General features: G+C 39.2%; 1 protein-coding gene across 1 annotated transcript; it reads left to right on the forward strand.

Moving 5' to 3' along the window:
* Positions 1–2,394: 2,394 nt before the first annotated feature.
* On the forward strand, positions 2,395–10,440 carry GMNC (geminin coiled-coil domain containing). The gene is made up of 5 exons (XM_066241700.1): positions 2,395–2,421; positions 4,099–4,273; positions 5,964–6,052; positions 6,993–7,109; positions 9,820–10,440. Exons 1-5 carry the CDS (start codon positions 2,419–2,421, stop codon positions 10,438–10,440), a joined length of 1,005 nt encoding a protein of 334 aa, XP_066097797.1. The 5' UTR covers positions 2,395–2,418.
* The last annotated feature ends 2,437 nt before the right edge of the window (positions 10,441–12,877 follow it).

The following is a 12,877-nucleotide window of genomic DNA, read 5'->3' on the forward strand; positions in this document are numbered from 1 at the left end:
AAGTATGTTTGGATCCAAACATATGCCCTTTATTTATAGACCACATCTTCATAGTTGCCCATTTTGAGTCACTTTTAAAGCCAGGAAATAATATCTTCCAGAGTCTCACATGTCTCATTATAGTTTTCAAAAAGAAAACAACTCAATCCTTTCTCTGCCACTGGTGCTCTTCACAAAACTAATTAGGGTTTTTTTTTGCCCTGAACAAGATAATTGATTCTTACTACCTAAATGAGTTTTGATATGTTTTCCCTCATCATCTCAGGGTCATATTGCCAGAGCATTCGGGCCCCTTGTGCTGTGAGAGCAGAGAGGGGACCACTCATGTCGGGAACCAGGCAGAATCTCCCAGGCAGTCGTTTCCAAACCTGGCACTATCCACTTAAAGATGCTTGTGACTAAACAGTATTGGAACGGGAGAAAAGGACTCTGAAATCTGGCACCTTCCTCTTCTTCCTCTTCCTCTTCTACTCCTCTCTTAAGTTTGGACACAGAACACTTAGCGAGCATCTGCTGTGTGTTAGTCACTGCTCAGTGCTATGGGTGGTAAGTACGATGCAAGGCAGTCCAGTGACGGAAAATGACTTGACTTTGGGTGATGGGTACACAACATAATCAACAGTTCAAATGCTATAGAAGTGTTTACCTGAAACCTATGTATGCTTATTGATCAATTAGCACCCTGTTAAGTTTAATTTTATAAGTAAAATAAATAAAAATAAATAAATAAAGGTCAAAACTGGTTTAGAAAAACAATTATGCAAGCCAGCATCAGAAGTTTCCTATATTTCTATGCCATGCTTGTATTATTTGCTAGGGCTTCCGTAACAAGAAACACAAACTGACAGAAATTTATTTTCTCACTGTTCTGGAAGCTAGAAATCCAAGATCAGGGTGTCAGCTGAGTTATGAGTTTCTCCTAAAGCCTTTCTTTCTCTTCGACTTGCAAATGGTCACCTTCTGGCTGTGTCCTTACATGGCCTTTTCTCTGTGAATGCCATCCCTGTGTCTCTCTCCTTTAAGCAGTCTTGTTGGCTTAGACCACCATCCTCCTAACATATTAACCTTGATTGCCTCTTTAGAGGCCCTATCTCCAAATATAGACATATTCAGGGTTAAAGATTCAACATATAAATTTGTGGAACACATTTCTGTGCATAAAAATGCACACTGCATAAATGGCTATAACCAACAGTAGAAAAAGTCAAAGAGAGTCAAGAAAAAAAAAAGATAGTTGTAGTAGTTAGAAGCCTAGATGCTGGAGCCACAGGTTCAAATTCTGAGTCTGCCACTACCTAATTGTGTAAACACTGGCTAAGTTCCTTCACTTCAGTGCACCATTTGACATCCTTTAAACCAGGGACAATAATAGCACCTACCTCCTGGGTTATTGTTCGTTGAAATAAATTGACTCTTAGTGGTAGATGAATGGTTTTAAAGATGATATTACACCTCTTTCTCCTGTGGATATAGACACCAGGAATCATGAGAATAAAATGCAAGAGAAAAGATGGTGAGAATCAAACACTTTAATTGAGGAACACTTTAACACACTAATTTTTCTTAATTATAATAATTTACTTATATAATAATAGTTGTCAAGATAGGACCAATGCACAGGCACTTTAGATTCTTAAATTTGCAACCCAATTCATTCTTTATAGAGTACCCCACTACACGCTAGAAATTGTTCCAGGCACTGTGGAGACAGCAGTGAAAAAAAAGCCAGACGGAAATCTCTATTGTCATGAAGCTTTCATATATTCTAGAATGGAGATACATCACCTCCATATTTAACAACCACTTTAGGAGTTGGGAGAAATGAGACAGATTAAACAGAAGAAAAAAAAATCAATTCACAATGTCACACAGCAAGTTGATATTTATCAGGTGGCTGGGAAAACACACAGGAGCAGTGTTAACTCTGGGACCTGTTACAGGGGCTTCCCCAAGTGCTGTCCTGATTCCTGAGCTGTGGGTTTGGGCAGACGCTGCGCGCCGGCTCCGGCCGACTGGTCAGCCCCGCCCCACCTAGCCCCGCGCGCGCATCGGAGTGCACCCTGTCCGCTAGGGCAGCGCGCTCACCGCCACCTTGAGCAGCGAGCCGGCACTGGCGCGGGTTTTGAAGCGCTGCTGCGCACCCGTCCCGTAGGTTCCAGGTCCCCGCACTGCGGTCGCCGTGAGCGCTGGTGATTTTGGCTTTGGCTGGATGCCTCCTAACTCCCGTCACCAGTTTGACAGCTTCGCACCAAATCAGAGGGCGGCGCTGGCCTGAGCCCCGAGCGTCACCCGCAGCTACTGCAGATTAGAACTCGCCTCTCCTAGCTCCTCCCCTCGGTCCCATTTAAAACTCCCACCAGCTTTACCGAAAAAATTAAGAGTGGGCTCATTTTCTGCAGCTCCTTCTTCAGCTGCAAGATGGTAAGTGAGGAGCTGGCATTAGCTAGTTCGCTGGCGAAACCTGGGAGTGCTGAGAGCTAGTAAGCTTTGCATTTAGAATTTCTTCCACCTTGGAAGCAAGATTTCTCTGCTGTCAATTAAGACAGGTCTTTGACTCTGTCTTCCTTTTCTTCTTCTGTGTCTTCTCGTGATCTCTCTCTCTCTTTCATTCCCCATCTCTCTCAACCTTTACTCTGTTATTTCTACTCTCTGCATTTTCTCCCAACTTTCTTTCCCTGTACACCTGCACTCACTTTTCATTCCCCCTTTCTCTAGATTATGCACATATTTGCAAACACTTGGACTTGACCTAGTCTTGAGATATTTAGGGCTATTTGGGGTTTGTTTTCTTCTCAGGTGTCAATTGCATAATAGCTCAGCTCTAATTCCAGTAATAACCTCACGGAAAGAGCCTACAAACATGCTTTTAGAATAAAAGATAATAGCACTTGATAAACTTTTGGCTGAATTTCTTGGTCTGCACTGCCCAAGTTGGACTTGCTTCAAAATGGGACTTTTTCAAAACTTAGTTTACTGGGAACATTATTAACAAAGTGTGATTTTTCTTTTTTACTTAACCTTTTATCCCCTCCCCCCCCCTTTTTTTATTTTCTCTCTGTTTATGTTATGCCCAAGAAAGTCCTCAAGTCAACAAAAGATTTATACTAGTCAGAAAGAGTTTGTCCAAAGCTGGGCTCTGGCAAAATGAATGGCTTTTACCTGGTTAAACATTGACAAATAATTAGAAATAGGTTGTTGTACAAATTAACCCAAGAAGGCTGCTGCATACCTGCCCCTGCCTGGACATTTGGAAAGGCTGCGTTTGAGGAGTCTGGGGGCAGGAGCGTGTTCACTGGCTCAGAACACAGTGAAGAATACAAGCCAAGAAGTTAGGAGTGTCAAGATAACTTTACAAGGGCATTGAGACCTAGTGATGAAGAGACCTAGAGGTTGCTGGCTAATTTATTTCAGCTTTGATTATATGTTCACTTGGAGTGACCTTTATGTTCCTGTGCTTAGAGTTAGGCTTCAGGAGCAATATTTATTTAGTTATCTCTGGAATATGTCTATGTATCTATCTATCTTAAACCATTCAGATCACCACAGGACACAGCGGCATTTGAAGCTAGAGGAAAGAAAAAGAGACAAATGGGACACATTTATAATTCAGAAAGTTAAAAACTAAAATAACGAGGTTAGATTATATTTTATTGCTCTTTTATTTCAGCCTTAGTGTTCTTTGTCTTTGAACACTATTGGAATAAAATTAAGATCTTTACTAGAAAGAGTCAAATAGTTCTTGTGTCTTTGAATCATTAACTAGAATTCCTTTCCCTTAGATCCTGGGTAGCCTGCTAGATGACTCAGACATGGCAACAGAGAATACTCCTGGACATGTACAAATTTGGTCCATTTAACACTAGCCTGTTCTTTGCCGAAAGGGCTTTAGAAAAGTACTGGGTAAACCAAGGAGCTCACTCCTTTCTCATATTTATATTTTGACCACTCAAAATTAACCTGGCATCTATACTTAGCACTTTTACTGTTTTTGATTCATTGCATGTAATTTTGGCATCTTTCTCCCACCCTTTGCTCTCTCCAAATTGCCACCACCCCATCCCCTGGGAACCCCCCTACCCCACATTCTGATTTTCACAGAACACCGTTCTGCCCTGCCAAGACCAGTACTTTGTAGGAGGCCAGAGCTATAATTGCCCATATTCCACTACAACGTCAGAATCTAGTGTTGACGTTTCCACGGAGACTTGGGTCTCTTTCTGGACTGCTGGTCTCCTGGACAACAGAGAGCCCCAACAAGCACCACAAGCACAGGGTAAGTTCTGCTCTTCTGTTTTCCTGGTACATCTGAAGCCCTTTTCCAGAACCCATAGCTGCAAAGCATCATGGGCTGGAACTCTGTGGAAGGAATGACAGGGAAGTTGAAGAATACCCAAAGACTCGTGCATTTTACAAGCTAAATAACCTATTCTTTTGTACTTGCCAACTAATGAACATGGGATTTACCCCTTGCCTTCAGGGCAATCTGTATTTCTCCCTCTACTTTTCAGTTTTTGGAGATTTCCAATTCACTGAGAAAGTTTAGGTCTGGGTCCAAGTTTTATAAGCAATATTGGTAGGATGTTTTAGGAGTCAAGATACCAGTTGGAGCATTTTTTTTCCCGAAATTCAGGAAAGTTTACCTAGGTATGAGAGAGAAGCAAAGAGAAATACTAACTTAATATTTTATTTCATAAAGGAAATTCTATGAACAGTGTCTTATAAGTAGAAAAATAAATCTTCTTGTGACCAAAGAAGACTTCAGTTTTGGAGGGAGGTATAATATTGATGAAAAATTACATATTATTTTGACATGGAGCTTACTATACAGTATATATAAGTATTAAAGAAATTTCTGTATTAACATTCAAGTTTCTGAAAGAATTCTCAGATACCTCAGAATTAAATGTCTGCACTGTTGATTCTGCAACATAGTTATTTTTGAAATTGAGAGAATATAAAATAGTCCCCAAATTTATTGAAAAACACATGTACCAGAAGAAAGTTTTTCAGTTTTAGCTTCCTACTACAAGCAACAGAGAACCAGAATGCCCAAGAATGTGAAAGTGAACAGTGTATGAAATTTTATTCTTGTCTCCTTATTCATCATTCTACTTTAATCAAAAATACTTCAGTAATAGTTAGCTTAAGTAGAGGAAGGCAAGAGTCAGAACTGTACTAGATGAAGAAAAGAAGATAAAAAGGAAACCAATTTAACATGCCCAACCACAGTTTTTTGGTAGGTGCAGCTTGCAGTTAAATATGAAAAAACAAACAAACAAACAAAAACCACCTCTTTGAAAATGCATTAAAAAATACAGAAAATGCCATTTGAAATACATGAATATTTGTTATAGTTTTGAGATTTTTGTCAATGTCTTCAGAAAAACAAGGTCCAAAATATTTTAAAGGACAAATTGCTACCACATGGAATTCTGAATAAATATTCTCCTTCAGATTTAACTGACAGGCAGACAGGCAGAGATTTTCATCTAGGGAAAATGGTAGCATCAAAAATAGAATTTGATTCTAGAGACAAACACTACATTTTCAAGTACTGAAACTTAGAAAATCAGATAAAAACTTGGAAACTATAGTCGAATTGCAATGTTATGCCTAGTGAGAGTGAGATCAATAAACATTTGAATGAATTAATAATTCAAATGGCACAGTCTTTATAAATATTGCTAGCAGAAATACATATATTAGGGAGGACTGTAACTTGTTAGTTATTAAAAATTCACCTCAGTAGCTACTCTGACATAAAACCTATAAATATTTGTCTTTCATGGTATGCTGGCCCTTTCTTAAAGCTTTAAATATTTTGTTTACTTGCGTGGAGGCAATAGCTATTTTTGGAAAAAGAATTTAACCTAGTAAACTTTCTAAATTCCTTTGGTGAATTCTTTATCACACAAAAACTGCAAGTGTGTTTTCTCAGTTTCCCATTTGGTGTTTCCACATAGAATCATCTACTGACTCGAATTTCCCTTTTACTAACTCTTGTTCCTGGGAAGAGGCTCAGCTTTCCTCTCAGCTCTTCAGAAACAAGCAGGTATGTACATAACATCAGAACACTGGGACCGGCAATGTTCCTGCAGTCCATTCTTAATGCTGTCCCTTAATGTCACACTGCTTCTTTTTCCTTATGAATTCCCATGCTGACTTTTAGTTTAAGACCAAAGTAAATACAGGCCTATAGAGTAGTAAAAGGTGATAAAACTGAAGAAATAAACAAATAAACAACCCCTTCCTCCAATAAAACAACAACCATATCTTCTAAGAAGACCGGAAGTCAGGCTCTGACTCTATGCATTTTACTAGTTGTATGACTACTGGAATACTTTCCCCTTTATCTATGAAATCGGAATATTTGGGCTGCCTTCCTCTGAGAGCTGTTGAAAGGCTCAAGTATATGGTGAGTGTGATAATATTTTAAAATCATAAACATAGCTCATCACTTGGAGAAGGAATAATGATTAGAAGATTTTTACTAAGATGGCTTCACATTCCGTATTTTGTTTGTTGCTTTTCCTGAGAGAGTAATTTAATTGAGTGGACACACAAACAGATCAATTTGAGTCTGAGACAAGCTATCCCATCTTTTTTTTCAATTTTCTTCTTCCTTTTCTTTTTTAAGGTGCAAGGAAGGAATCCATCCAAACTTTCTTAAACACTTTTTTTCCTGTATTTAAACAATTGCACACAGCTCATTTTCCTACATAACTTCTCTTGTGGTTACAATATTAAAAGTCATATAATCTCTTCAAACACTTTGCAATGAACAAAAAATTCAGAGCACAAAACTGAACAGTCAGGTGGTAGGTGGGTGTAGGCTAAATTTAGGCCTCTGAGGACAAGCGCTCCCTGAGGTAGATTTCTTAAAACAAACAAAATAATAATCAGGTTTAAGCAGGCTAAGGATCAGTGGCATTATTATAAGGTTACAAAGTCAATATAGTAGAGCAGCCTTCACCATTGTCTACGTTTTGCAGCTCCAAGATACTCTGGTGCAGAAGGAAGAAGAACTTGCTAGGTTACATGAAGAGAATAATCACCTCAGACAATACCTGAATTCTGCTTTGGTTAAATGTCTTGAGGAAAAAGCCAAGGTAAGTAACTATCCCTTTTATGAGGACAGAGTTGTGATTTGAGAAAGGAGACCATTTGAGTAAAACTCCTTGATTAAATGTTGGAAGTGAACAATGTGCCTTCAAATGCATTTATAAGATGGATGGATTTTTCTCAACAAAATATAGCACTTTTGGAAAAATTTTTATGTATAAATTATTGGAAGCAATTGGTTTGAAGATTTTAGTCATATATAAAGAATAAAAAGCCAGTCAAGGGAATTGCTGAGACAACAGAAGTTAATCAAAAGACAGAGTTTGACAGATGAAACATTGAATAGAGAATCAGGTCTGAGAAACATGCAGTTCTTTTAATTATCTGTTTGACTTTTCATCTATCACTGTCACATAGGGCCTTGGTTATCTTCATCTATAAATGAATGGGCTAAAAGATCTCTTAAGAATCTTTCCCAGGCCCTGGCCGGTTGGCTCAGTGGTAGAGCGTCGGCCTGGCGTGCGGGGGACCTGGGTTCGATTGCCGGCCAGGGCACATAGGAGAAGCGCCCATTTGCTTCTCCACCCCCCCCCCCTCCTTCCTCTCTGTCTCTCTCTTCCCCTCCCGCAGCCAGGGCTCCATTGGAGCAAAGATGGCCTGGGTGCTGGGGATGGCTCCTTGGCCTCTGCCCCAGGCGCTGGAGTGGCTCTGGTTGTGGCGGAGCGATGCCCCGGAGGGGCAGAGCATCGCCCCCTGGTGGGCAGAGCGTCACCCCTGGTGGGCGTGCTGGGTGGATCCCGGTCGGGCGCATGCGGGAGTCTGTCTGACTGTCTCTCCCCGTTTCCAGCTTCAGAAAAAAAAAAAATCCCGTTTCTGAAATATTATGACTATGACTGCTTCCCAGATCTCTGGACTAGTAATTAGATATTGCTAATTACATTTTTTAATAGTGCAATGAATATTTATACATAAATACATATATATATTTTTTCTTTTTTTCCAAGTGAGAGGAGGGGAGATAGAGAGACGGACTGCACCCTGACCAGGATCCACCTGGCAACCTGTTGGGGCCGATGTTCTGCCCACCTGTGGCCATGCTTGCAATTGAGCTATTTTTGGTACCTGAGGCAGAGGCTCCACAGAGCCATACTCAGCGCCTAGGGCTTCTGCACTCAAACCAATAGAGCCATGGCTGTTGGAGGGGAAGAGAGAAAGAGAGAGAGAGAGAAAGAGAAAGAGAGAGAAGGGGAGAGAAGGGGAGGGGAGGAGTGGAGAAGCTGATGGTTGTCTCTCTTGCATACCCTGACTGGGGATAAAATCCAGGACATCCACATGCTGGATGCTCTACCACTGAGCCAACCAGCCAGGGCTATTTATATATTTTTTAATTTTAATTTTTAAATTATTGCATTGGTATGGTTTCAAGTGTCATACTCAATATAACACCCTCTAACCACAGCATCGCTAATTGTATTATCTTTTAATGAATGTTTTTTCTTACTTTTTAAAAATGAACTTTGCCAACTTAAGGGTGAATAGCTTGCCCATAGCTCCTCTTTGTTCTTCTTCAATCCTTTGGACTTTGTATTTTTTATTATCTTTCTGCCATTCTGTTATCATTGCTTCCATCAATCTTTACCTTACTTCTAGACAAGCCACATTATCTGATATTATTTAATCTAAATTGATGATGCTTCTTACTACTTTTACTGGGCATAACAGTTCAGAGAAGAAATTGCACAGTACTTTTGATTCCCTTACAATTCAGCTAGCTTTGTAAAAAAGAGAGCGTATCTCATCATTATTAGTCCAGGTCCTTCACTACAGAAAAAGAACTGTTATTAAATTAGTAGGTGATATTAATCAGGCAGTTTTTTCTCTCTTTTCAATTTTGCAAGATTTAGAATAATAATATATATTACATGGAGTGTTATGAAAGTTAATGAAAAAAGAGGAAGCAGTGTGCATAGTGTTTCTTTTTACCTTTTTTTGGACAGTAATTATAACTAATTTTAATTCTTTTTCAGGAAGAAATACAAACATTTAAAATTATGTTTTATTTTACCAGTATTTGCTTGTGAAAAGATATATTATTGGAATATCTTATTAACTTAAAACCAAGGAAAATTATGTTTTTTTTTTACTTTTTTGTCTGTGTCTGTGTTATTTATTTTTTTTGCTTAACCACTTTACCATTTTCACCAAGCTCCCCCCCCCCCAACCTACCTTCCCTGGTTCTGTTCGATGTCAGATGGGTTTTGGTGTAAACCCAGGCTGACTGATTTTTAGCAAGTTACCAGTAGGACTGTGCCTCTGTTTCTTCATTAAAGAATATTTTAATAGTATTTAAATAAAATGAGATCATGCATGTAACCAAAGTCTACTACATGTTAGTTGCTATTATTTTCATTATAATAAGGGTAACTACTTCCTTGGATTAAAATTTTAAAGACATCATTTATTCCTATCAACATTTAAATGACTAGTAAAAATATAAATTTGGATTTCTAGGTGGTAAATTCTTATCATAGATCTAAATTTAGAAACGGAAGATAATCCAATCAGTTTTGCTTGCACACATATGTGTGTGCGTGTGTGTGTGTGTGTGTGTGTGTATGAAAAGAGAAGTTTAATCAAGTTTTCTAAGGACTTAAGGTAACTAGTCAGTGTTCAAAGTAGGTGTAATTAGACAACAGTAAAGAAAATGATCTTGCTTGATCACCTGACTGTCTATATTTGCAAATGTTACTTCCTCAGAAATTGCTGTCATTAGATGATTTCTCCAAAGCATGTGGAAAATTCAGAAAGGGGAAGAGGAAATCCAAAGAGCCAAGATATTTTCCTTCTGAGATCCCCCATTGCAAAAATGCCAAGAGAAACCTCTCAAGTGAATTTGCTAACTGTGAAGAACAACTTGGGCCCCCTGTGGATCCCTGGGTTCTTCAAACACTTGGGTTGAAAGACCTCAACACCATTGATGACACCTTATCAGCTAACTACAGTGCCCTCTCCTCTCATCCCGGAAGAACCACCAGCACATTCCTCCAGTTTCCGGAGGATGCAGTTGATTATGAAAATGTCCCCACAGAGGATCTGCCAATTAACTATGGAGGTGAGAGAACAAACCCTTCCTGCAACACTGCCAGCCACGGGGAAGATTTTCACTTTCTTTCTCCACTTTCAAATCTCCCAGGAGGGCTACAAACTCTCCCTTACTATACTTCTGATGTGTCACCCAATAAGACTGAGATGGCCTTTTCCACATCTCTGAGCCCTCACTGTAATGTGAAAACTCATTCCTTCCAGCAGGGACAAGCCTTTGTATGTCGAGATGAGGAGGGAGGCTGGAAGTTTACCTGGGTCCCTAAGCAGTCTTAGTGACCACTCTTCTATCACAAAGGACTGCCATGGACTGTTTACAAAGACCTCTCTTGCACTTGAACTTGACTATGTGGAATACAGAAGCTATTTCCCAGACTGCCTCCTGCAACTTTAAATGTCACTCTCAATTACTCACTTAAATCTGCAGGGAATGGTTTCCAAGATTCCATAATGAAACATGCCTGCTCTTCTTTCACCTAAATTTGACTTGCTTACACACCAACACCTGCTGTTGACTTTCTTCCTTTGCTCTGTACTTGAAAAGGTATTTTCCAATTGCCTGTGTATTCCTTTGAGACCTACATATGCTGTTCCAGTTATAACAAGTCTAACAGATTTTCTTCTTTCATCAAGCCGTTTAAATGTTCACAGCTTTCATGCTCTCACCTGTGTCCCTCACTTGCTCCTCTTCATTCCTGAAAACTGCTTTTAGAGCAAGCGTATTATTGCTCTAAGTACTGTTATTGAGTGTTCAATTAGCTGCAGGTGGGGAAGAAAAACATGTCTTTGTCTCTCACCACTGCTTGAATACATAATGCAGATATGAGTAGTGTTAAATGTAGTGCTGCTCAGTAGGTTGCGTGTCCAGGATGGAGTTGACAAATCTCTTCAAATAGCTGTACCTCTACTGATAAGCAATACCACAGATAAATTAAAAGATTAAAGAGAATTACTACTTCAAAATGCCCCATGGTATATCAGTGTCTACAAGCACCTGGCACTGTCCCTTTAATTAATATGGCCCAAACATGAATATTTTTGAGGGAATTGTGGTAACTGAACGATTATTATCCAATTACCTGGATGCTGACAAACTTCTATTCCTGAAAATATTGTCTACCCTAGCTCTGTCATTGTCTCATTCATTCATTCATTCATTCATTCATTCATTCATTCATTCATTCATTCATGTATTTAGTTTTTTGCTCATTGACCGACCCAAAATATTTCTAGAACACTCACCATGTATCAAGCATTGTGCTATGAGGTAGTAATAAAACATGAGCAAGTTACACACTGTGGTCACTCTCATGAGAATCAGGGCCACGCATCTGCTGTGACCTCAAGAAAACTACTTCTCTAGTGTAAGAATTCAGTTTTCCCATCTTCAGAGTGTACAGAAGCTGAATTAGATAACCAGCAATATTCTATGAACTGAGCCTGTGTCCCAGCAGCTTTACTCCAACACTGCCATCCTGGGTCACTATCCTCTTTAGTTTTAATAGGCACTGCAGATATGTTGGGTGAACTATATATGCAATTAAAAAGAAATGTAAGCCATGTGTACTTAACTCTAGAAATCATTGCTCTAATCATAATATATTTTTTTTCTGGTATCAGTTCATTTTGCAGGTTAATTTGGTCTATATGAGAATAACTTGTATCTCATACAAGAATAAATAGAGACATAAACTTTTAAATAAGTATGCATAGATTTAATGCAAATGTTGACAATAAAGATTTCTCTCTAAAAAATAAGTTCTTAGTGCTCATATTAGTCCTTTCAAATTATTCAAATTTCTTATATTTCTTAGAATATTTGCACAATACAGATGTGTGCTTGTGTTTTTTTATCCAAATTTTAATTGATGATAATTAATGATCCACCATGTTGAGCCTTTTCCCCATTTTTCTCTTTTCCACCTCTCAGTAAATTACCTTGTACAATCAGTACCTGAAAGCATAAGTATGCTGTATGGAATTATTTGTAACTAAGACATGCCTTTGCTGTTGTTGCTGCCTGTTTTTTGCTTTATTTTGGTGATCTACTTGCTGAGCAAATAATCTATTTTATAAAATTTTGTGACTACTCAGTTTTCTTTAAATTTAACAAAGAGGGATTCAAAATTTCAGCTAATAATATTCTCCAGAATATTTTAATGACTTAGAAAGAAAGAGAAAGAATACATTCTATTTTCTATAAAAACAAACAGTGCCTTTCACATTCTAGTACTTATACCTCTTGTGGCTGAAATTTATCCCTTTTTTTTTTTATTTTTCTGAAGCTGGAAACAGGGAGGCAGTCAGACAGACTCCCACATGCGCCCAACCGGGATCCACCCGGCATGCCCACCAGGAAGCGGTGCTCTGCCCATCTTGGGGCGTCACTCTGCCACAATCAGAGCCATTCTAGCACCTGAGGCAGAGGCCACAGAGCCATCCTCAGCGCTCGGGCCAACTTTGCTCCAGTGGAGCCCTGGCTACGGGAGGGGAAGAGAGAAACAGAGAGGAAGGAGAGGGGGAGGGGTGGAGAAGCAGATGGGCTCCTCTCCTGTGTGTCCTGGCTGGGAATTGAACCTGGGACTCCTGCATGCCAGGCTGATGATCTACCACTGAGCCAACCAGCCAGGCTCTATCACTTTTTAAAAATTAACAAATTTAAAAATTAGAATTGATTGCACTTTAATACACTAGGAGTCAAGAAAACAATACA

The sequence above is a fragment of the Saccopteryx bilineata genome, chromosome 8 (genome assembly GCF_036850765.1).
Source record: "Saccopteryx bilineata isolate mSacBil1 chromosome 8, mSacBil1_pri_phased_curated, whole genome shotgun sequence".
Taxonomy (NCBI): Eukaryota; Metazoa; Chordata; class Mammalia; order Chiroptera; family Emballonuridae; genus Saccopteryx; species Saccopteryx bilineata.

Excerpts from the sequence above, each read along its gene's own strand:
- GMNC (XM_066241700.1), top strand. Across the intron at positions 4,274-5,963 it reads ACAAGCACCACAAGCACAGG|AATCATCTACTGACTCGAAT; the intron begins GTAAGTTCTGCT and ends GTTTCCACATAG. Across the intron at positions 7,110-9,819 it reads GTCTTGAGGAAAAAGCCAAG|AAATTGCTGTCATTAGATGA; the intron begins GTAAGTAACTAT and ends TTACTTCCTCAG.